This window comes from Corvus kubaryi, unplaced genomic scaffold, assembly GCF_017639235.1.
Source record: "Corvus kubaryi isolate FWS band 111438036 unplaced genomic scaffold, C.kubaryi_AGA036_p1.0 split3-73, whole genome shotgun sequence".
Lineage (NCBI taxonomy): Eukaryota > Metazoa > Chordata > Aves > Passeriformes > Corvidae > Corvus > Corvus kubaryi.
In genome coordinates this window covers 34,797,027-34,821,600 of record NW_024582091.1, presented here as the reverse complement: position 1 = coordinate 34,821,600, position 24,574 = coordinate 34,797,027, and the positions used below count along the sequence as shown (strand labels likewise).

Below are 24,574 nucleotides of genomic sequence, written 5' to 3'. Positions count from 1 at the left end.
TCATTTCCTCAGCAGAGGAAATGTCTTTAACTAGGGCAGTCCCACATCTATTTTGGTCAGGGTACAGCAACTGCCCTGACTGCTGGGTAGCTGCATCTGAAGTGTCTTTTAGTTATGATATGTGATTCTGCTAATGATCTTTAGAGAGCTCCTTCCTTTGCTTCCCCTAGTACCTATACATCAGTATTGTTGGTCTGTTTGATGTGTTTGATGTGTTTTATCAGAAACACACTTATGCTTGTGCTTTTAAAAAAAAAGAAAAAGATTTTAAAGGGAAAAGAGAAAAAGAGAAGCTAGCCTGAAAAATTGTCACCTAATCAATTACTTCAAATTATTTTGCTCCATTTACACAAGAGAGCAAATATTACTTTTATATACATACATATACACCCAAATGTATCTATAACCCTACAGTGAAAACTCAGCAGGACTGTGCTTTTTAATGTATAGCTTAAGAGTTTCTTTGTTTCTGAGCAAAGACCTTATTCTTGATATCATCAGAATTATTTCTGGTATATGTGATGATTTTCTTTCAGTTAGCTCATAAGGACATGAAAAGTAAACTTAACAAAACCATGTTAAGCCTTTGACAGTGGTCAATAGTAGGAGAGAAGTACTGCCTGTCTATTTTGTTCAGAAGTACAGATGTCAGATGCTTCATTTGATTATACCTTTGGTAAAACGTAACAGAAAAATAATTTCATTTTTATGATTTCTGATAATTTCACTTCAGTCGTTATTCCATCTTCAGAAAACCTGTCTTATCTGTGAATTTTGGTTTGGTTTGTTTGGGGCTTTGGGGAGATGCTTTAAATTTAGGTTTTTAATTTATGTGGATGCGAGAATTTCTGCCATTCTTTTGTGTTTTAAGTCAGAATTTCACATCTCTGTCATTGCAACAGGATACGCAAGAATACTAACTTGAAAGTTAAAAGACCTTGAAGACTCATAGTAATAGATACTGTCTGTGCTTGTTGCCTCAATGTTTTGGAAGTCAAGACAACTGAACTCATGGGTTTGGGGCACTTTGGGTCACTGGAGCCAAATTTATTGACATGGTGCTGTGAGTCTTCCACAGAAGTTTGCAGGAAAAAATAAATAAATTGCTAGATCTTCTTCCTTCCACACCAGGAATGAGCCAAGTCTTACAAATGACTTGGAGAAGACACTAACTGCATTGCCTTATTAAGGTGTAGCAAAGTCAAAACAGAAACACAACAAAAAAAATCAAAAAATGCATAAAATTCTTTGGATACAGTGTAACATATCATAGGGATGATATTTTTTTCTTTTAAATGGCCTGATTTACCTGGAAATTTTGTCCCTAAGGAGCATTTTTTCTTCCTCGCTTTGTAACCCACTGCTGCTGGCCTCACATGAGGTGAAAGGGCAAAGCCTTCCCTTATGTGATGCAGGTCCCCAGACTTAAAAAATCTGGACTCCTTCTAGAAGAAGGTTGTGTCTGCATCTCGCAAAATTGTTTGGAAGCAGATTAATTTTGTCTGTAACTTCATGCTCATACTGAATGTGATGTCTTCTACAGAAAGAGTACTACAGAGGAAGCTGAAGTGGGAGCTGCTCTGGGAAATGGGCAGTTTTGGCTCATCTGACACCTCCCACATCCCAGCCTTGCTGAAGTTAACGCTGCTGTGGGTAACTTATTTTTCAGTCTAAAGGATACCTGCCCTTGTGTTTAGTGGGAACTAAAAAATATAAGACATCATCAAGCACGAGGCAGACTGCAAATCCCAGGCTTTAGCGAATGACTGGGAAACCTTGCATTTGTGCTCAAAAGTTGGAAATGACAATGAAGCACTTAAAGAGAATGGCATGAGGATATTTTAGGCACAGATTTCAGAACTGTGAATAGAAAAATAGAGCCCTGTTATATCTGACTATTGAGAGGGAGAAAAGTTTCATTTGATATTTCATCTTCTGTCATAATTTCTTCCTTTTGATGGAAAGAGCCTGTCAGGGTCCCTTCCCCCCTGCCATGTAGCCCTGAGAGAGGGGCCCTGGGGGGGAGGCACGGGGTTTCCCTGCCCCTGGTCAGCCTCGTTCCCCATGGGCTGTTTTGTGTTTCTCTGCGCGGGCAGAAGGGCCCTCGGGTCCTGTGATTGCCTCAGTTCCTTGGCAGAGCTCCGGCCATGCGGCTGGAGAAATAAACATCTCTGAAACATCTGTCAAGAATCGGTCCATATATATATTCTTTCCACTGGCTCGTTGTCTGATACATGTGTTGCAGTATGCCCACTGTAACAACAGCCTTTGCAACCTTAAGCGTTGTCATAAAGTTGAAAGCATATTATACATGTGTTAGGGAAATGGAACATTTTTTTACAGCTGCAGACTTTTCCTTTCTTTCACATCTGCAAGTTCCTTGTTCTCTCCTCTGTTTCTTCCTTGGTTTTGTTGACATGGACTTTCTTCCAGACTACAAACCTTCAGACCTGAGTCTCTTGCTGATGTATGATGTAGACATGTGAAAGGTTAGACCTTCATTTGTGAATAATGGGAATCTATTGAGACTTCACCCATGTGCTGAGTTTTATGTGGATATACCAAAAATGGGAACAACCCATTGATGTCAGCAAATTTCTTCTTGACTGCCATGTCCTCTATCTAAATGGGATCTGAGCTGAGAAGAGATATAGCAATGGGTGCCTGACTCATGGACTTCAGCAGACAATAGGGAAAGCTTGTGGCACACAGCCCGTTTATACATGTGCTCAGTTGGCCTTTAAATCACATTTTTCCCTAAACGAACTTAATACATGCAGGCAACAGATCCTTCTTACTAGTATGCTCAAGAAGCTTAAAAATAACAAAGTCTTGTTATGATCTAGTATTTTATCTTGTTTCTAGCTCTCTATGGCACTTTACACAGCTATCTTGATTGAGTTGTCTGTATTGATGCCAAGATTATTTTTATTGACTTTTTACAGCTAATTCAGGTAGCTCTGTGTGTCTGTGTGATGTTGCACAGGACACTGAACTTGGAGAGATGATGCTGTGTTTACTCCCCACTGTTCTCTCAAGTGTAATCTAAAACTGTCACTGGATGGTCTGGGTGACACTGTGAGTGTGTAACTCTTTGTCTTCTTGACAGTAAAACACAGTATTCTCTGGGATTAGGGATGCCAGGGGTATATGATTCCAATAGGTGGGTCTTTGGGGGTTCTTTGTGGGGTTTTTTGGTGTTTGGTTTTGTTGGTTGGTTGGTTTGTTGTGGGGTATTTTTCCATCTGAAGGAGACAAATGGCTCCTCCCAAAATGATGCTATTTTATAGCTTCATGTCTCAATAAACATGCTGTGCACAAGACGTATGTGATTACAATGGAGACAAAGAAGGAAATGGCTGTGTGAGACCGGACTGTGACTGAGCACATTAAAGTGGCAATCTACAAAAGATGAGTGGTAAAAGCTCTGTGAATAACTGTCTTCTTGCTGAGGAGATGCTTCTTAGGATGCACTTCCGTACTGCAGCTAAGCATAGAGAGAACAGCTTGCTTCATCTGAATTGGTGCTTGTTTCACCTCATGAGAAGCCATTTTGGGGACTTAAACTGTGAGAAAATTAAATGAAAAGCATAATTAAGAATTTTTGTCACTGTAGCTCCTTGTAACTTGCTGCAGGATTACAGGCTCCCTAGTACTAGTAAGGAAGGGGTGCAAGTAAGTCAGACGTGACAGCAGAGAAAGGAGACTAAAATTTTGCCAGAGCTAGCCATTGGATTAATTTTGCTGTAGAATCAGAAGTCTCAAGAACTGAGAGACAAGAAAAAAATGTAACTTTGTGACTTTGAGATTTTTTAAAGATTTTTTTTTTTTCAGTTTTAAGATTTTGATCTTATTTCCACCTCAGGTTAGCTGGCAGAGGTATGGCTAGAAACAGGCTACATATGTTTGTACCTGAATCTCAAAACTGTATGTGCACTGGGATTTATGTATAGAGCCAAGACCTCCCTTGATTGTGGAGAACAGCATTACAGCTGAACTGAACTGTTCTTTTAGTTAAACAGGTTTGCATGTGAGCATTTCTGAGGATAAAGTTTATGTGGAGTTGTGTCTCTTTTCAAACAAGCTTGTATTTCATTGTGAAATATGACAGCACATGTTTAACATGACTTCCCAAAAGTGATGAGTCCAGCTAAAGCTAGTAAAATATGTAATCTCATGCACTGTGGAGACCAGAGGAATTTTTGGATCTCATTTGGAGAGCAAGGAATTTTTTTGTGTTACGTAAGGCTGAAGATAAATGAAATTTGGAGTATTTTTGTTGCAGTGGCAGATGTGAAGGGACTGGTGAATGGGAGAGTTGTCACAGTTCCCTGGTTATTAGCCATTCCAACTGCAAGAAATTTTATTTTCTCAGGTGACTGAGTGTAGTCCAGTGTGCCCAATTGGAACCTGCTAAACCTTGCTGCTTTTTGAAACTGCTTTTCAGCTTCACTTGTATTACCAACAAAAGGAATTTCAGTGCTGCTCAGATACAAAGTACTGTAAATTTTAAACTTAAGTCCACTTTTGAGCTAGTTTAAGTGGTAGCCTGTTGAAAACAGTATGTAGTAATTTGCAGCCTGTGTGTTACGTCATTTCCATCGGTAAAGCTGGTGAAAGTACAGGATGCAAACTTAAAGGCTGGGGAGCTGCTCACTGATGCCACATTGAACATCTGCACTTTGTTTGCATAGGAGGGATTTCCAAGTGATTTCAGAATCTAAGATTGGTTTTATTTTACTATTTGTGTATTAATTTATCACCAAAAAAGGACATGAATGTGTCTATGTGGATATGTTGCCTCTTCTTGCACAACTTTTCCTTCTTTTGAGACTGCAAGTACTAAGAGAAGTTCACTGCACTTTGCATCTACTGTTAACTGTCTGTGTCCCATGAAATCTGGTGAGCTTGGAAAGACAGTAGCGCTGACCATTTTGTGCCTGTTTTGCATGGGGAAATGTTAGTGCTGTGAGTACTTCTACTGCTGTTAGGAGCAGATGACAGTACCCCAATTTTTTTGCTCAGCACTGCATCGCAATTTGTGGTAGGGATGGGATTGGTGCAGTTACATGATGGATGTAGAGGTTTTGATAGCCTGCAATCTACATTAAAAGGTGCCAAGGTGGTGTGGCAGCATAACCAGGTCAGAAAGGTTGAGAGTTATAGGCCTACCTACTCAAGAAGGTATTGAGACTGTAACTGGCTATTGGGACCTACTTTTCCCTGTGTTCTTTCAGAATTAGGGTTGGGGCAGCCAGCAGTGATAACCTGCCTCAGGCTCACCCCAGCTGGGGTGTGACATCTGTAAATAGTGGTCATGGTGTTCTTGTGAAGAGCTGCTGGGCTGTGTCTGTTTTGTTTCGAGACGTGTGCTGATGATAATTGCCTTCATCCCTTTCTTGCCTTCCCCTGTGGAAGGACAGCCTTAACTAATGTCATGTATAATATTTTATTCAATTAAGCTGTTTTACTGGAGTAGGAAACATAAACGAAGACAGAAAAAGATATTTTGCAACAGTAGCAAGCCCCCAGTGAGTTCTGCTCTGCTTTCTGTCAGAAACCACCTCCTACTGTCTGCTGGTTAAAACATTTCACATTTGACATCTAGTTTATAACTGTATGTATTGATTGCTGCTTTTGTATGCATTCTTTGTATGTCGAAACAAAGACAGCAGGTCTTGAATTTCTATAGCAATAACTTTCCCTTGTGTTGAGTTTTTCCATGTATTTCTCTTTCCCTCCTGCCTGCATTTCCATAGAAGAAAGATGTGATTGTGACAATATAATCTTCTCTTTTACAGAAAAAATCTGAAATTATTTTTTGCAAGATACAAGACATTGCAGTGGACAAGTTCTTATGCTTTGCCAGACTTCCCTTACGATGTCAAGTGCATATTAGCAGAAAAAAAATGCCCTGATCACAGTATGAGAATAAGGATTATTGAATTTTTACAAGCAGACATGACCAAATACCTAGAAGGATCATTGTGAGTAAACACCGTTAAATTTATTTGGGGAAGTTACCTGTTGTCTGCAGACATAAATTTTCAAATGGATGTAAAGCCATTCTCTTTGATATATTTGCTTAAATAAAGGAGGCTAAGGGACTGAAACCGACTGAAACCAATAGAAAGATTTCATGCAAGCCTTTAAGCTGTGCCCTTTGTTATTTAGAAGGCAATTGATTGCCTGAGAAATAGTCAGTTTAATGTAGATCAGAATAGACTCCAGTGTTTAATACTGTCTAGAAAACCAAATATTTCTTTTACATCTCCATCTTGTTTGCACAGGTATCCGAACAGTCAGCAATATAACATTGTTGTCAATGCTCTGCTCCAGGCATACCCATTCCTTGATGAAGATGGGAATGGCTTTGTAAGTATTGTGGTCTTTTTCCACACAATCAATCACAAGAAAATAATCTTGTTCAGAGGAAATCAATATCAATTTCTTATATGCTGCCTCTATTTGGAGCACACACACTTGGCTGTGTTTGGCAAATCACATTCTTATTTCATTATGTCAATTAAAGATTAACCCAGGTATAGCCATACCTCAAGGCTACCATGAGATCATGCAGGCCTGTACATGAAGTCCCTGGTTGCTTGTCAGCTACATTTTCTTTCTGGACTGATTTCTGCCCAGGGATAAAGTTAAATCTGATTTATTTCTGTTTTTAAAAACAAAGAAGCCAGCTCTTTAGAAAATTATATGAGGACTAATGTGACTGATGCTCTTGCAATGTATTATGAACATTGGTGTGTTAGATATGAAACTGCAACATGCAGTAATAGTAGTGGTTTAAGGAATCTAGGTCTAATTTAAAAAAAAAAATTTAAAAAATTTTTTGAGTATCAGTGGGGAGGATAACAGAAGGCAGTGGAAGGAGATGATTTAAATTTGAACCACATTTTTTTCACTTGTGACCCAGAATATCTGTCTGTGGTCTCAGAGGACAGTGGTCACCTTTTCACTTCACATCATTGCTTTATCGTGTGATACTTTTATAGCATCTTGTAAAAGCTTGTGAGCCTCACTGGGGACTGTTAGCTTTGAACATAAATATATATCTCACATGCCATTACTCTATAAAGCAAAATAATTTTGGGAATAAAAAAAAAATTGAGGCTTAAGGGGTAACTATTCTAGTTCTCCCCTAAGCCCAGGCATTGTTGAAGGGAAGGGACTATGGAAAACAAACACATCTCAAAGAGAAGAGAGGGAGCAAAAGGCCCAGAGAGAAACAGTCTATCCTCATTTTAATCAGGATACCTCTCTAAATACCCCAGCTGTGGTCCTCGGGCATGATCCTGAGTAATGCTATGGCTTCATCTAGCTTCCTTTAGGAGGAGGAGCTGGAATGATATTCAGCTTGGTCCGAAGACAATTTTAAAACCTTTAATTTTTAAAAACTGATTTTAAACAGGGGTTCTTAAGGTAGGTTTTCAAAGGGCTTTAGTTGCAGTAGGACCATAGACTGGGTGAAACTATTATAACTCTGTTCTTTGGGAAATGGTCATTATTAGCCGGATGGATGGCAGAATTGGTGCTGGCAGAAGTTATATGATGGGGCAGAGGTTTCAGATTGGTTGTTCGTTATCTTTTGATCTTTCCCTCAGGCTTACTAGAAAGCACATCTGGCAATAACCGCAATAAGTAAGAAAGAAAGCTGGAATTAGCAGTTTCCAGTATTGCTAGTCTAACACTTTCTGAGCCAGCCCCTCTCCATTGCCTGGGTTGAGACAGGAAAAATGGCACTAAAGGTGTATGCCTGCATACTTAAGTTTAGAGGAGGGCATGAGAATGAATTACTATTTTTATTTGCCCTACTGTTAGACATTCTGTTCTTCCTTCATGATCATAAATGCTATAAATACTTATTTTTTCTTGATCTGAGACAGTTGTGTGTTACAACAGCTGTAGTTTAAAACAAACCCTACAACATATGCATAGCTACTTATCACAAGACTTGCAGTAAAATCGAATTCATATACAATTAAGAAGCAAACTAACAGCAAAAAAAAATTGACAACAAGCATTCTTTCTTTTTTTTCTCAGAAAGGATCTTCAGCAGGTCAAAAAAGCAAAATTTTTGTAGGCTTTCCTTTTAAAACTCTCTTTGACTATCAAGGGACTATAATTTCTGCTTGCTGTTCCTGATAATATTCTTAAATGTAAGATGTAAAATATTGATTACCGAGATATTTTGAATACCTTAAAGTTGTTTATCTATAGTAATTAAATAATTGTTGTTATTATTACAGTTTTTTAAATAGTACATTGAAAGTATTCAAGAAATCTACTGTCAGTAAAGTTCAGAGGTAAGGGGGAATGATAGGTAAATGTAGAAAAGGAAAACTAACATGAGAGTAGTATTTTAATCAAAAATGCTAGTTACATTCCTTGTTAAATGGCATTTGTATATAAACTTCTGGGGAGGCAGTTCATATAATGTGGTTTTGGTGTGTACATTGGGAAGAGAGGAATAGCGCTAAGTTCTTGTATCTCTGTGGACTCCAGAGAGAGCCTCAGGTGGCCAGCTGTGCACAGATGTCAGTGTCTGATAGAAAGCCACCTCCTTTTCATGTCTTGTAAGGCTGAAGGATGGGACACACCAAACATGGCAATTCAACTGGGCTGGCCTCTGACAATAATGGTTTCCTCTAGTGGTAGTGTAATAAAGTTATTGGGGTCTTTTTAGAATAACAACAAGCCTGTTTCCAATTTTTGAACTTTTAATTTCTTGTCAAAGTTGCAGGAAAAATAAATTATTGCATGCATTTTATAAACCAAAAGGGCTGAGAAGAGTTTGGAGTACCAAGTTTTGCGTTCCCTCTGGTGCGCTGGAGCTCACTTCTACCATTGAGTACTTTTCTTTCCGCCATGTAAAATGCTCTATACCACAGTATTGTAAATGACATTCGTTTACTGCTCATTATTTATTGCTGTGCTATGTCTCAGTTCCTAGATTCATTTTAACTCTAAAGTTATTCTTAAAAGGAAAGCAGTTTCTTACCCTTTGGGGTGGAAGAGCAGCCACAGCATCTGCTGGGCTCTGCAGAAGGCTGCAGTAGTTCTTAGAGAGATGTCCTGAGAAGGTCTGTTGGTGGTGTGATTTTAACTCACAAGCCTTGCAGTTTTGAGCCCTTCACCAGAAATGGATGTGTGTTGGCTGCTGGAAGGGTGCAGCAGAAACTGTTCTGGGTTCTTCCCTGGCCAGTGCACATGTCTGTGTGGTGTGGCTGGGAAGGGGCAGGCAGCTGGGCTTCCTGGATGAGAAAAGGGAAAACTCATCCCATGAGAGATTCTGGAATTCCAGAATTAACAGAATTTTCTCCTGGCCAAGCACAGAAAACAAGAATGTAAAGAACCTGATGTTCTTCATCATGGATGGAGAAACTTTGAACTGTAAATGTCAGCACTTCTGTTGCAACATTTTTGCGGAAATGAAATGAACAACTGGAAAAGGGAAAGATCTTCTGGCAAACATAGAGGAACAACAACAAAAACCAAACATAAGAGCACCTAAATTAACACCAGTATTTTCATGACAGGAAAAAAATTACTAGCAAAACTTTCAAATTTTTTGGTTTATTTGTGGGGTTTGTTTCCAAAATACTGGACATTTATTTACATCTCCAAATTATTTCAAACAAATAATTTAGACAATGTGTGTGTTATGTAGAAAGATAGTCTAGTATTTTCAATCTCATACTCTTGCAATGAGAGGTAATTAAAAGTTTGTGGTTTCAAACAAAATTTGATTTTTGGTAGATTATTCACAATTCTGTTTTGTCAGTTAAAAATTTTCCCATTTAATTTTGCAGTATTGAAAAAAATATGCTTCTGTTCCATCAGCCCTTTCTCAAAGGTTAGCCAATACAACATAGTCAGGACAATGATTATGATCCTAAATAAATTCATTTACAAATAAAGTCATGAATAAGCCCCTTCATGAATAAGCCACTTATGTACTACGAATTTTAAAAGAATGTTATTTATGAGGTCAGTCTAGAAGCAGGGATTAAGAATTATCTGGAATTACAAATAATAATTTAAAAAATAATTTTCTACTAATAGTAAAACTAATTTAAAAGGCTGTGGAGTACCTGGAATTAAATTAATTCCAAGATTAACTTTTGGTAAGAGTGCTTTAAAGTGACTACCTAAGTAAATTTTCCCATGGTATTTCCTTCTACTTACAAAACAATGCTATCCTAAACTAACATATGATGTTTAAAAAAATAAAAATATTCATTTAACAATGAAATAGCTTATTAGATTTGTGATGTATATTGTAACCAATACAACATTTGTAAGTTATGGATGAACAGTTTATATAGAAAAAGCCAAGGTCATAGACACAGCAGTCAAAAGCAAATTGGCATGATACTGTTTCTTGACGACTTGCAAGGTATTCTATCTCATTTTACAAGGCTTAAACCCAACAATTTGGAAAGAATCATTTCTCTTATTCCATTTCATTTCAGCCAACCTTTTGAAAATCATATGATTTCAAGAAAACATGACATGAGGAAGGAAGAGAGAGGGGTCTCTCATCCATGCCACTTGCCAGTGGGCTTTGCATAAGCAGCTGCCTTGAGCTGGTGGCTGCCAAGCGGTGCTGTGGTGCCTGTGAAACCCAGCATGCCAGTGCTGACATGCTCAATTCATGTAACTGCTGCACACAAGATGATTATTTGCTAGTAAATTACTGCTTTTAATCTGCATGTAATCCTTTTCCTCCTATGTCAGATAGACACAGGCTAATCCTTCTACTCCTTTACCAGGAAGGTAAACCTTCCTGGGGTGGTGTTCAGGGGAAGCGGGGAAGGACAGGGAAATTCATAGAAAAAAAAGTTGTTGGTTCAAAAATGGTAACAAAAGCATTCTTTTTAGAGGATGCATTACTCACTAGGGAAACCACATGTGCTTGCAGTCTCATTCTGGAAATAGGTATGTGAGAAGGGACTTGGCTAATTTTATGCTAATCTTATTACAGAAATAGGTTTAGTTAAAATTCTTAATTTATTGGGGGACTGGAAGATGAAACAGCTGATAGCTAGGAACTTTGAGGGATATTTAAAGCCTTGTATAGGTGTCAGCATATTCTTTCATGTGAAAGAATAAGCAAAAATATCTTCTAGCTAAATAAAGATTTTCAAAAGAAGGAAACTGTGTGCAGCTCAACTACAGGGATGCTTAAATTGTCATCTGCTAATATATTCTGGGATGATCATGTTTCAAAATATTATAACATCTGTTAAACACTTCAGAGAAGCATTAAACTAAGGTTTTTGTTTGCTTCTTTCTTAGCAGCCTTAAATTAGCAAGCTAGGCATAAATTTTGCTAGGCATATGAAGATGGGGTATTTGCATCAAAATGTGTAAGGCCAGAACTGTAAATGTACTTAGGGACCTTAATGGTTCAGGTGAACAAGTGGGATTTTCAAGGCATGTAGTCTCTACTTCTGAAAATGGTGCTGAAGTGTAATACTCACATCGAGGCTGTGACTATGTGTTGTGAGAAGACTGGGTGAGCAGTTGTACTCTATTTTTGTCATTATCTTTAGGTTGGTGATGTGACTTCTGTTCTGGCAGAACCCTAAGCCTGAAGTCTGCATTTTAGAAATGCAGATGGGCTTGTTTTCTTTCCAGTTCTTGGATGTTCAACTGTGACTGGCAGTGAGAGGATGCTTCCGTAAGGGCACAGAGGTGGGTGGCAGGGAGTGTTCCCTGGGGAAGGGCACTCCTGCCCTGGTGGGCCCCGGGCTGCTCAAGAAGAGCTGAAGTAGACACCACAGGGATTGTGTTTTCATAGCTCTTCCACTGCAATTTTTTGCCATTAATAGAGGTCTTGCTTTTAGGATTGAGGGCTTGTAGGTCAGCTAGAACCTGGGGAGGTGGGAACAATAAGCTCAGCAGGAGAAATGCGAGGTCACACTGACTTCACCACCATCTCTTAAGAGATCCTCTCATCTGTATCCTGTGGGTGAGAAAGGTAGGAATGTCAGACTCACTGCAAAGAGAGATACTGTACTACTTAATCTACTTCTACTGAATTCTGGTTTACACCAAAATTAACCTTTCAAATAATTTGATCTTGACTAAGAAATGACACCATTTTGGTAAGAAATTTAGGGCAATCATTCTGTTTATTTTGTGCTTTAGCATGTCAGTGGGTACAGGCTTGGGTATAGTATTGAGTGAGTATAGTATTGGAGTCAATTTTGAAAATTAAGTAACAGATATTTGAATCTCTCTTTACATGTCCTGTCATTTACAGTCACTTTTCTGTTTAATTTTTGTCCCCTCTGACTGTTGAATACCCCTCAATAACTGGAATAAGCAAATGATTTTGAGGAATGACAAAACTACTCAAAACTGTAGGTTGTGCCTCCAGATGTGTTTAACAGCCTTTGCTTAGAAATTGCTTCCCAGGGTGTCAATGGCAAAGCAAGGCTAGCTCCTGCCATGGGACATCCAGCTTTGGGCCACACGTAAATGGCCACTGGTCCTTAAGGATGCATGAGGAAGTTGCTGTCCATACAATTTTCAGAAATGACTTTTCAATAACTGAATAAAGAAATACATAAGGGTGACAAAAGCAGCGGGGCCACGTAAGCTCTGTCTTTGACTGCCAAGGAGTGATGAATGGCTGCATTAAACAGGAACTGTGCAGAAATGCTTTTAAGTTGCACTTTACATACCTTGGGGTGTCTTACAAACGCTAGGACCTATTTAAATGATCCTCTTAGTTCAGCAGTTTTGAGTTCAGTTTAAAAATATACTTGATCCCAGTATAACTGTAGGCTCCCAGCAAAAGGTAGTACCAGGCTGTGTCTTTCCCATTCCTTTCTGTTAAATACAATAATCATACAGCTGTGCAACCAGTCAGATACTGCCAGAGGCAAAGGAAAAATAAGACACTAAACTAAAAAAACCCCAAAAACAAACCACCAAAAAAATCCCCCAAAACCCCACAGCACAGTTTCTCTGGCATCTGTGAGCTGATCTGCTTCACTATGTAGTTTCACAACCCGATGTCATGAATGGAGCATAAAGCAAGAGCTGAGAAAGGGAAAGCACACTACAGTTTCTCCGGCAGCCTTGTATAGATCTAACCCTTAGATTCAATTCCTGCTATCCTCATCAAGCCACAGCAGTGCCATTAGCCCAGCCGTTGGTTGCCACAGAGCCATTTACCACAGGTGCTTTTGTTTCCTTCCATCCTGAAGCCACCGGTGGTGCCGCCCTATGAGTCTTTTTCTGCTTAATGGCAAACATTTTTGTAGAGTTAGATAAAACAAAGTGACCTGCTTTAGGATGGGGCAAATTCTTGAAAGATACTTGTAATGATAGCTATTTCCCCTCCCCCCCCAATGTAGCTGCTGTGGAAACGGGCCCTTAAAGATCGTTTCAAATACGTGCGGAGACCCATTGAAGATGATGAGCAAGTCCTGAGGAACAAATACAAGTTTGGCCACAGGAGAGGACAGACCAGAAAATCTTCGTTTGCTGAAAATAAACTCGATGGTGTCCAGGGGCAGGTAGAGGTAAGATTTTTGGTGCTTGACTGAGTTCAGTCTTTCAGCTTCTCTCTTGATTGTAAGGCCATCAGGCAGTAAAGGGGACAACTGATCTCATCCCGTTCAAACTCATTTTGTATAGAGCTTGTCATATGGCCAGACCCTTGACTTCTTTTCATTTCTGGAAAACTAGGTATCAACAATAGAGCTAAGCCTGATACTGGATGCCTTGCACATTTGTTGTCATTTAGAATTGTTGTAAATTGGACAGAAAATACGGTCTGTTTTTTTAAATGCAGTATTTCTATTCTGCTCTTAGTTATATGCCTCCAATTAGAGTGAAAAACAGTAGAGGCTTATGTCTACTAGCTGAAGTCTCTGTACAAATAAGAGTGCAAAGAGGTATTTGAGCTGGTAACAAATGTCCGTATCCTCCTCTCACCTTGCACTTTGTTATGTAAAATCTGTTTGTGTTGATGTGTGATATACACTGGAATGCTTACAAATCTATGCATACAGTTGCTACGTATTGCTTTAATTGGAGAATTCAGAGAGTTATCACTGTCCAGTAAGTGTCTGAAGCACACTAATTAATTTAGACACTTTCATAAATACACTAAGGTTCCAGCTATGCTCTGCCAGTGGTCCACTGCACTTCGTGCTGCAATTAAAACACGGTAAAATTTAAACAATTGTAAGAATGTGATAAAGAAGATATGGAAGTAGATATTTATCTTTCGTTCATCCATGTCCATCCTGCTGTTTACCAGACCCTGTATTTAGGGAAGCAAGAGTGGTTTATTGGATGCATTTCTGCATATATTGCCCTTGTGTTTGAAGGTAGCTGTAGTCTCCTGTACAAAATGCAAATACATGTTTGGTCTGGTTTTTAGAAACTTCAGTAATTTCTGTTTGTTTCCTTTGGGTTAATGTGTTCAGGAATAAACACCTCCCTTCTTTCCTGCTTTAGTTGAAGGGTTTGCAGGATGTGTGAAGTAAGAAACCTGTAGCTTGGGTGCAAAACAATGAACAGTCTTGCACCCAGTAAAGATGGAATTATAGGCTCCTGGTTTTGTGTTCACGTTAAGAGTTAGCCATCCTTTATCTGCTAAAGCTTGGAAAGGGCACACGTGGATCTTTTCTGTCTTATGGGCTCACTGAGAAGGGCTTTGGAGTGATCCTGTAGGAATTGCATGGTAAACTTCATTTATCTGTAGGGAGGGTGTAACCAAACTGTGCTGTGCAGACCAGGAATCACCACTCTCTTTAACTGCTTTGCCCGAGGCCATCACTGGTCACCCTTGTTTGCTTCAGAAATTGAGGAAGAATGTTACATCTCTTCTGAAGGCCTAGACCTTTTTAGGTCATAAGCAAATTAAGGGTTAAACTTAAAGGAGGTGAGAGGATGCTGAGTATCCCTAAAGAGCTTTTCCTTTCCTTCTCTCATTTTCCCTGTATCCTGAACATATATATATAAAATACAAATATAAATGCAAGAATCAACGCTTGTGTGCCCTATTAAGGCTTAAGAATGAGTTCCATAAAACTGAGGGAATCATAACTTCCTTAGTTTTAAATGTGTTTCTACATTGAAAGCAGTGATGTCTGACTCTGAGATCCTAAATTATGTCACTACATATGTGCAAAACTGAGCAAAATGTTTAATATTATTTTTAACAAAAGCAGTGTGGATTTTTTCATTCTTTTTATTTAGAAACACACATAATGGCACTTTCCTGCCAATCCTTGGCACTAATTGCTCTATGAAAATACAAACTGTTAAACAAAGTGTTTTAGTCTCAAAAAATAAATATTTGATCTAGAAGCCAATACCACAGGGAAACCCAAATGATATTCAAATTACCATTAGCCAGATCCCCTTGTCTTCATCCCTTTTCCAAGACTGGAAGAATGAATCAGCCTTGGGTGAACTAGAAGCCAACACATCAGAATTAATTAAGGTAAAATGGGGGGAAATGGATTCCAGGTTAAGGACACCTTTGGAGAATAGTTAATGAAGGATTCCTAGCCCCTTTGGGCCACCACACTCTGCTTTAGATAGGCAGAGTAGGACATTTAGGGCATTACAGGTCAAAGCTGACTGGCAGAGCTATGCAGATGAGAGAGCACATCTGTTCCCAGCAGATGACCTACTTAGCAGTCACACAGCTGACTTCTATATCGAGCTTTAGTTTCTGAGCAGTCATAAGCTGTAACTCTGTCATGTGTGCTTTATGTCAGTATAGTCTTGAATTGTCAATTGTATGAAACTGATAAAAAGATTATTCACTGATAGGAAGTGTCTCACTGTTATACCTGGTATTTATTTTTATACGAAAAGAATAATAAAGTTATTACTACTAATAAAACCCTTAACCAGTCTTTTTACTTCTTCATGTGAAAATCCAGCTGCTTACCAGGACAAGCTTCCTGTGATGTTTTGAGCCAGATGATGTCTGCCCCTTGGTCTGCTCAGGACCCATTATCTTCCAAGCAGGCATTCCTCCTTCAAAAGCAGCTCAAGCGTACTTGGCCTCCCATGCAGGGCATTGCTTCTAGGTGTAACATCTGTCTTTCTCTTCCAGTTTCTTTAAAACATCTGCTGATGTGCTCCTCTTTACAGAGCATTATATTCAAACAAGATTGAAGAGTAGCTACTCTTTTTCTAGTGACTTGCATTACGTGAAAGGTCTTGAGCAAGTGCAGGCCAGTAGGATGGTGGTAAGTAAGTACATAAACCCATGCTGGAGGTATTTGTCACTAAAGGAGATTTTTATTTAAATGATGCTCCCTACAAATATCCATCAGGTTGCACCACCAGGGAAAGAAGCTTGGACTGTGCCTGACAGACATAAATTTGAGCCTCTATGTCTGAGGGATATTCAGAATTTTATCAGGAAAGCCCATAAACAACAAATTTTATGGCTATGATGTGAGAATCCTCCTCAGTCATTTTCCACAGTCAGGCAAATATGCCAGAGATGCAGTAATCCAGAGGAGAGTGCTTTGTAATGATAACGACCTTCATCTGCTGCAAATGGAAGGTACTTTCCATGAGAAGGGTGATCACACGGTGAAAATATATAAGAAAAGCAAGCCAGTTTTCCCTCTGTAGCCAGGGTGGGATTACTGCTAAACCAGCCATCCAATGGCTTATTCTGACCAATCTCTTTATTATTTTTTTAGCATCAAAATCCCCTTTCTCTGCCCTAAGGACATGTTTGGTTTATGGTCCTTCAGGCTATGAGAGAAACCACCTCCTACCAGTTGTAATAGGAAGGGCCCTAGACTTGAGGGAGCCAGAAGGAAAAGAAAGAAAGGACCTTCCTGGTCCTTGGCCAAAGGATTGTCAGAAGGCAAAAGGTGATGGAGAGGGAAATAGGGTTAGAGCTGATGATTGGCTTGCATACCTTGAGAGCTTGTGGCTCAAACACTGTCTTAGTCTTCCCAGGGGTAGTGACCGAAGAGCAAATTGTCCCTTTCAGAACTTTAAGCTTGGAAAGCTTGTCAGTCTTGAGCAGTGCTGTTCATAGAATGTGTGACTTCACAATCATTTCAGTTAGCTGAATACAGAAATGAAAAAACCCACAGATATCCTGCATGGCTCCACCTGCCAATTCAGGCATGTGTTTCCCATAGGTCCTGTATCATATTCTGCTACTTCCAGAGGCTTCTGAGATACCCTTATAGCCACTAAATAGCTATATCTATGCAGCTGGATTAAGCTCCTTCCATCCATCCCAGACATTAAGTAAGAAAATATCTCCGCAAAGGGACTACCTAAGGGTATCTTAAGCTACCTGAACTGTAAGGGAATATAATCGGCTAGAAGACTGCTAGTAGTTCTTGATCTTAAATAAAAATGGAAAGAGAGTACAGTCCCTCTCTTAGAGCCTCTTATTTCTTACATCCTATGACAGCCTGTTTGTGAGGTCATCAGGGTTTCTCTGAAGCTGTCACACAAATAAATTTGGAGTTAGGTGTGAAAATGAAGGATAGGCTCTGACAAGATGTCAACTAAGATAGTGGTAGATGTCTGCAGATAAATGGGAGTATTTGCCACACCCAGCAGAGCTGGGAATAACATAATGAAAACTATTTATAAAGGGGGCACCATCAGGCCATCTTCTTTCTGTGTCAAGGGGATAGACACAAGAAATGTTTTGATTAGTACTTAGGCTGGGAGAAGAGGAAGAATTCTGCAGAAATTTTAACTCACTAAGTTGGACATCTATTGATATTATTCCTGTATAGGGAAGATAAGCAGGACACTTGAAATTGGTGAATGTGCAAATCCTGTGCCAAGAGGATGAAAAAGCAGAGAAGACCCCTGGCCCAGGAGGAACACCATATATTCTTGCTTCAGTGGTATCATGCAGTACAAGAATGGTGAAATTTACCCTGTTGATTGTATCTGGAAATTGTCTTTTCTGATGAAAGGAGGAATCAGGATTGAGTGAGGTCTACCCCATGAGACAGAGTCTCTTTTACCTCAGATTAGGTAAATTCGGCAAGTTAGACATACCCTAGGGATTTGCCTTTCTTCGAGGTGATAACTAACATCATGTTTGTCAATGACCTTATGCCACTGCAAGAGTCAGAAACTTGAAACAAGATTTCAAGGAGTCTGGAAAGAATAGGATTTGGAAAGTGATGGCTGGAGAAAAAGGGAGCAACGAGAAAAATAAAGCAACAGTAAGGAAAAAAGAGAACTAAATGTCTGTAAAATTCTCAGAGGATGAACAGCTTGTGCATGAGATGCAGAAATTCTCTTGGCTCAATCTCATGGCACTATTGGCAGGTACAGCGTTAGGTGTGATCTATACTGAGAATGCCATACACAGATGAAACAGGGGTGATAGCACCTTTCCCTCTAAGATTAATGGTCTCCAAATCAAGCGTTGGAATATTTGCACAGCCAGAATGTGAGCATGCATATATAAACGACCATTCAATGGCTGTACTGAGCTGTTGTAATGTGAGTTTTCCACTAAAACTTTGATGTGCATGCATCAAACTTTGAGTGTGTAGTGTTGCTTAGTTAATATTTTAAAATGCTTTTAAGTCAAAGCAAAAGCTTTAAACACAGATCTGTGACATACATCTTGCACTCCACCTTCTTATTTATGTCAGCCAGTGTCTTCATTGTTCTGTGAGTGAAATTGTCAAGTACAGGTTGTCCCTTGATAGAGAAAACAGATTTCTCTCATTTTGCTTATGCAGTTTATGAAATCAGAAAGCAGTTTCTGTGATCAGAAATAGACTGACTTATGTGGCTTTGAAAGTTTTTGGTTACCACTGACACGTAAATCTAGCTCTGAAGTTGCCTGCCTGGTTCAAAAGGGTAATTATGTGCAATTAAAGCAAAGCCTGCTTTAATTAAACATCTCATTGGAGTACAAGTCAGTGTGGATCCTGCTGATAGTTACATGCTCATTTTGCTCGAAAGCAGCCTGTCCATGCTGTTTCACCTGTGTTCAGTATTTGGACGCAAGAGGTGGGGCATGGTTGTGATGCCTTCTCAATCCTCTCCCACCATCCAGGATGAGAAGATGGGCCATGACCAGTGTAAAGGCAGTTTATAGCCTGCCTTTCAGATTCATACTTGTTTCAAATCCAGTGTTTTGGGGGCTTTTTTGAGCAGATCTTCACTTTCTAATTGTCATAGCCTGTTTTGATCACTCCTCCTGATATAAAACGCCCCCATGCTCATTACAGTAAATGTCATTCCAATGAGCCTGATTGTCACCACAGAAAAAAGGGCTGTCCCTTACAATAGTGGTGGTAAAAAGAGTTCTATACACTGTGCTTTTATGATGCCTTGTGTCTGTAGGTGTTCGAAATAGCAAGACCCACTTTTCAGCATTCAAAAATCAAGACAGACAATTCAGATTATGCTCGCTTAAGTAACTGAAAGCTGTTTCTCACTCTGAAGAAGTTATAAAAGCCAATTAATGGAAAAGATTATTCCAAACATGGGTCCTAACTACTGTCAGGCTTTCTTGTGCAAGTACCTTGAGCACTGATGCTAACTGATGCAGGTAGACTCAACAATCAAGAAGTCTTAGCAGCATCAATGCTCTCAGCAATAACATGACTTGGAATGTGCACTGGCATCTGGCAAGGAAAATTTGAAATGTGTTTTTTAAAGGAAATATTATTAGCAGCTGCTGGGAGCTGACAAGAGCAATAATAATAAAAGAAAATGGCTGTACCAACACTACTGCCCCTCAGCATCCCGGTCCCAATGTACGGTGTAAAAGGAGCTCCCATTCAGTGCTGATGCCACTGAACCTGTCTGCACAGCACTGCTGTTCCAGGACATGATTCTCCTTACCATCACGTTTTTTACATTGCTTTCCAGCAAGCAGATTAGTCTGCATCCAAAGGAATTGCCTCAAAGAAATATTCCCAGAGCATCCCAGGTGAGGAACCTGGATCACTGGTTGGCAGTGAGCAGACCGACAGCATGCAGTAGTGTCCTCATATCCATCTCTTTAACTCCACTGCTCCTATTCGAATTCCCTCTCTCAGACTGAGGGGCCAGTAGGTCCTATTGGCATTCTTCAAAAAAGAGATCTTGATATTTGTCCTCAGCAACCATTAGGCTGCATTTGCCATTCAGGAATTGGTGCAAACCCATGTAAAGAACAAGAGGTGTCTGTTGTCCGCATCAGAGGCGCCTTCATCACTCTGTGATTAGGCAGTCATGTTACGTTGGTGTTGACAATTATGTCCTTTATGATTTATGATGCTGGCTTTTAACCATAACTGAAATCTTAGACCTTGGAGATCACATCATGCATAAGAGTTGCTCCCTTCCACCTTGCAAACTGATGTAGCAGTTTCACTGCCTTGGCTGTGGCACCGTTTCATAAAAGTGCCTTGCTAACTGGAGCTTTTTTACAAGAATGTGCTAATACAATCTCGTATCTTGGGAAGAATCAAGATCCATCAAAAGGACATTTAAGAATTGGGCCTTTATTTAGAAATCCATCTCCAATCAAATGACTATCCTCTTGCTTCAGGAGGTGGGATGAATTAGGGATTTGGAGTCTAGTAGTTTTATGTTTGCATGTTTTCTTGCTTTAATGCGAGCATCTTAACACAATCTACTTGTATATGGTTCCAAATAGAACCATGAATGTCAGGTGGGGAGGTCACAGTCAAAAGGCATCTGGAGCATAGGCAAGGAGCCTCACAACCTGTGTGGCTCCCAGACTTGGTGTCTTCAGTCACAGATACCTGAGATGCCAAGAAGTCAAGAGAGTTTGTAGGCATGGGCACTAAGGGATGGGCTCCCTACTGCTGTCACCCTTTGAGTGTGAATCCAACAGAATGAGTAGGATCCTTGGCAGGACCATCCTTCAGGCTAGGGCTAGGTTACTCTGACAGACAAGTACTGGGAATCTTCTGCTTACCATATTAACTTCCTTTCTGCATCCTTTTGCCTTTTTCTCTGTTCTGCTGCTCTTCTCATGAGTTTGTGACAAAAAGGCAGCTTCTTATCTAAAGACATTGAGATAAATTCTCATTTTTTCCAGAAGGAATTTTTTTTTTTAAATTCAAGTTTTTATTGTTTAAAAAGAAAGGAAATCCTTTATGTTATAAACTAAGTCTGTAGGTTGCTAAATAAGAAAAAATTCTGTATACAAAAATAATTAAATATCACCAATTAACATTCTTATTGCTGCAACTGAAATGGATTTTACCGGTGACACATTTGAAAATGTGGCCAGAGGAGTTGGGTGACCTCGAGAAGTAAGGATTCTTCATTTAATGAGGCTATTTTTTTTAGTTCTGTCTGGCATATATACTGCACAGTTAGCTGTGGCTTCTTCAGACATTGAGACAAGAGATCCTGGCTTTGGCCTAGGTAGGATTGCTTTTGAATGGTATTGAAATAACTGAGCTTTAACCTTATAGTCAAATTTTACTGGAATATTGCCATGCTGTAACTAGCTTTCTTGCTTTGACGGTTGAAGTAGAGAGGATGTAGAGTCCTCCCTAAATAAGCGTGTGGTAGGCTGATAAACCAGTTCAGTAACAGCTTCCAAACTCAGATTCTTCCTGCAATGTTAAAGTTAACTATAAAATATTTTAAACCACACTTGGAATCATTTTCCCATCAACTGGGTGTCCCACTGAGATAACTTATTTCCCCCGAAAGAAAGCCAACTCTCACCTTTCCACTTACCTTAAAAACCAACTTGTTCACAAACTAAGAATTTGGAAAGACTATAGATAGTGATTGCTCTAAGCAGGATGAACACTGCAAGAAAACAAATTTTAACACTGACTTCTGCTTGTGTTACTCCCAGGTAACAGATGATTTACACTACAAAGTTTGGCCTTCCATTGCTAATTTTTACCCCTAATAGATAGGTATGACAGCAATTCTTCCTCATACTACTGCTGTATTTCTATTGGTAGCATGCCATTGCCACTGATGAAAATGTCAAATGGTCTCCTTTAGCTAATTAATAATGTCATTAGCTAAAATAGCTCTGAAGGACAGATAGAAAGTCCATCAAATTAAGCAGAGTTTGCTTTGACAAATGGGATGGAGAGAAGCTGGTGTAAAGGTCACAACTTTTTCTGTGGTTACAGCACACTGGGTCAAGTTGTTTTGCTTTCTTGTCTCTGCAAGTAAGACACTGAAGGTTAGAGGCCCTCAGGTAATGAGCCACCATGCTCAGCTTGCTGAAGAAATTCCTGCTTTATGGTCAGGAGGCATGAAAGCAGATCCACAGGAAAAACCAGTGGTGAAAGAGCTGTTTGGAGTCAGAGACTTCAAGCTAGCTCTTGCACAGCATAAAAAACATAGTGTAACTTAAAAAGCCCCAAAAACTGCCCAAGTGAGAAAGCATGGGCATCTTGAGATTGACAAGTATGGGCCAACCCTTGGTTCTGTGCAGTGGTCACCGTGAAGCAAGAGACAGTCTGTCCAACTTACGGCAAGTTAGCAGGTTAAGGAATAGCTGAATACCCAATTGGGAATGTGTGAATAATAAGATGGTATTCACAGGAGTAACCAATATAAATTACATACCAGAAACCATCAAAGGCTGATGCAGGAAGCTTGCAGAGATGACACACCAGTAGCAAAACAAAACTGATACTGTGAGTGATCTGATAGAGATTTACAGAGAATTCTTTTTGTGGTTTCCTGCCTTTTCTGCACTGGTTATAAAGGCTTTCTCACCCAGGTGAGAAGCAAGAAGCCTGATACTGCTAAGGGAGAGGAGTGCTCAAGGTGCGCTCCCTAGGTACAGGAGAGCTGGCAGAATATAAAGCCATACCAGAAAAATTAGACAGATTTTGCAAGGATTCTCAGTAGATGAGTTCAGATGATCACATTACTGGAGCCATTCTTCATGGGCAGCATCAGGGCATCTGTCTCAGACTGGCATGTCAGTGAAGGGGTTACAGAATAATTCACTAAAATGAGCAGTAACACATTTCCAGGATCAAGTATTTGAGCAAAATTTTCGGTCCTGTCCAAGGATAAAGCAGGTAATTTTCTAATTGTGATGCACAATTTGTCTCATGAAACATGATACTGGATATTTGGAGGTAGCTAATTTGACGCCAGTTTCTAGAGTTTCAGGAGAGAGCTAGAGAACATATGGACAAAGAAAGCTTCTGTCTTCACTGGCCCAGTTGGCAATAACTATAATGCAAACCCAAGAGGTTAACACATTAAGAAGGAATCAACAAAGTTCCAGTAAACAGACATAATTCTTCACAAATTCATTAGTTCTTTGAAGTATTTGACAACCCTGAGAACACAGGCAATCCAGCTGATACAGTTTACTTTAAATTCAGAAGAGATTTTAGCACATGCCTTACAAAAGCTCTTAGAGGATATAATCTGAGGGGATAAACAGGAAGGTCCTTGAATGGATAAGCAGTTAAAAGATAGAACAAACAAGGCTAGGCAGAAATAGTTGGGGTTTACAGTGGAAAAGACTATGAATGCTTAGTTTAAGTAGTTCAGTGTATTTCTAAATGATGTGGGAATAGTAGAATAGTTGGCGGATTACATTTTGTGATGCTACCAAGGATAGTAAAGACAAAGACTGAGGAATCGGAGAGGGACCCCATGCTAGTGAGCTCCAGGGAAAAAAACCCCAGCAGATAAAGTTCAGTTCTGATAGATAGAAAAAAAGGCACAAGGAGAAAACCCAGTCCTAACATTTACAGTGATGGGCTCTGAGCTTATTAGTACCACTCACAAATGCTATTTTTATACTAGGCCGAAGGATATTTGGCACAATGCTAAGCAGCACTCAAAAAGAAATGTTGATTACACAGAATTATTTAAGAAAGAAACAAAAGGCAATGCATTATTCCACTCTATGCCCATGTGGTGTCCCAATATCTCAACGAGTACTTTAAGTTATACTGCACCTATTTCATAAAGCTACAGTGAAATTAGAAAACATGCAAAGACAGTAACAAGGATAACTGAAAGCATGGACCAGCTTTCATATGTGAAATGATTAAACAGCTTAGGATGGTCTCGGCTGGAAAACAGATGGCTGAGGACAGAATATGACATATCTATAAAACTACAGTGGCAAGGAGATGGTGAAGAGGTTTTGAATCCAGTATGATAATTAGAAGGCAGAGGTAGCAGGAGAAAAATAAATGCATTTCCTCTGACAGCATATAGTTAAACTGCCAAATTTACAGCAGGATTTTGTGGAAGGTATGATTTTATGAGAGTTGGAAAAGTGACTGGGAGAAGTAATTGAAGGAGAAAAAAAATCTACTGAGGGCTATATAAATATAAATACTGAAGGCTATTAAATATAAAGTTTGGGAGTCCACAAACCCCAGTGTAGTGAAGTCTTGACAGAACCCACAGGAAGTAGCACCATCCACTCATCATTTATACTTTTTCCCAGCACCCTTCCCAGGCAGGTAGGGGAGGGTATGGCACTGAGTTGTCTGATCCCCCACCTCTGCTCCTGTGCACTGAGGAAGAGGCCAGGAATGCCTACACAAGCTGGTCAGAAACAAACATTATCGTTGTAACA

At 39.6% G+C, this 24,574-nt stretch overlaps 1 protein-coding gene across 3 annotated transcripts in view; it reads left to right on the top strand.

Annotated features, from left to right (window-relative positions):
- SAMD3 (sterile alpha motif domain containing 3) overlaps positions 1 to 24,574 on the top strand; it is a 36,115-nt gene that overhangs the window by 7,223 nt on the left and 4,318 nt on the right. For all 3 annotated transcript variants that reach the window (XM_042016582.1, XM_042016581.1, XM_042016583.1), the window contains exons 4-6: positions 5,802 to 5,987; positions 6,291 to 6,375; positions 13,389 to 13,556. In XM_042016582.1, the coding sequence (XP_041872516.1) occupies positions 5,802 to 5,987; positions 6,291 to 6,375; positions 13,389 to 13,556 (439 nt within the window). The remainder of the gene's footprint in view (positions 1 to 5,801; positions 5,988 to 6,290; positions 6,376 to 13,388; positions 13,557 to 24,574) is intronic.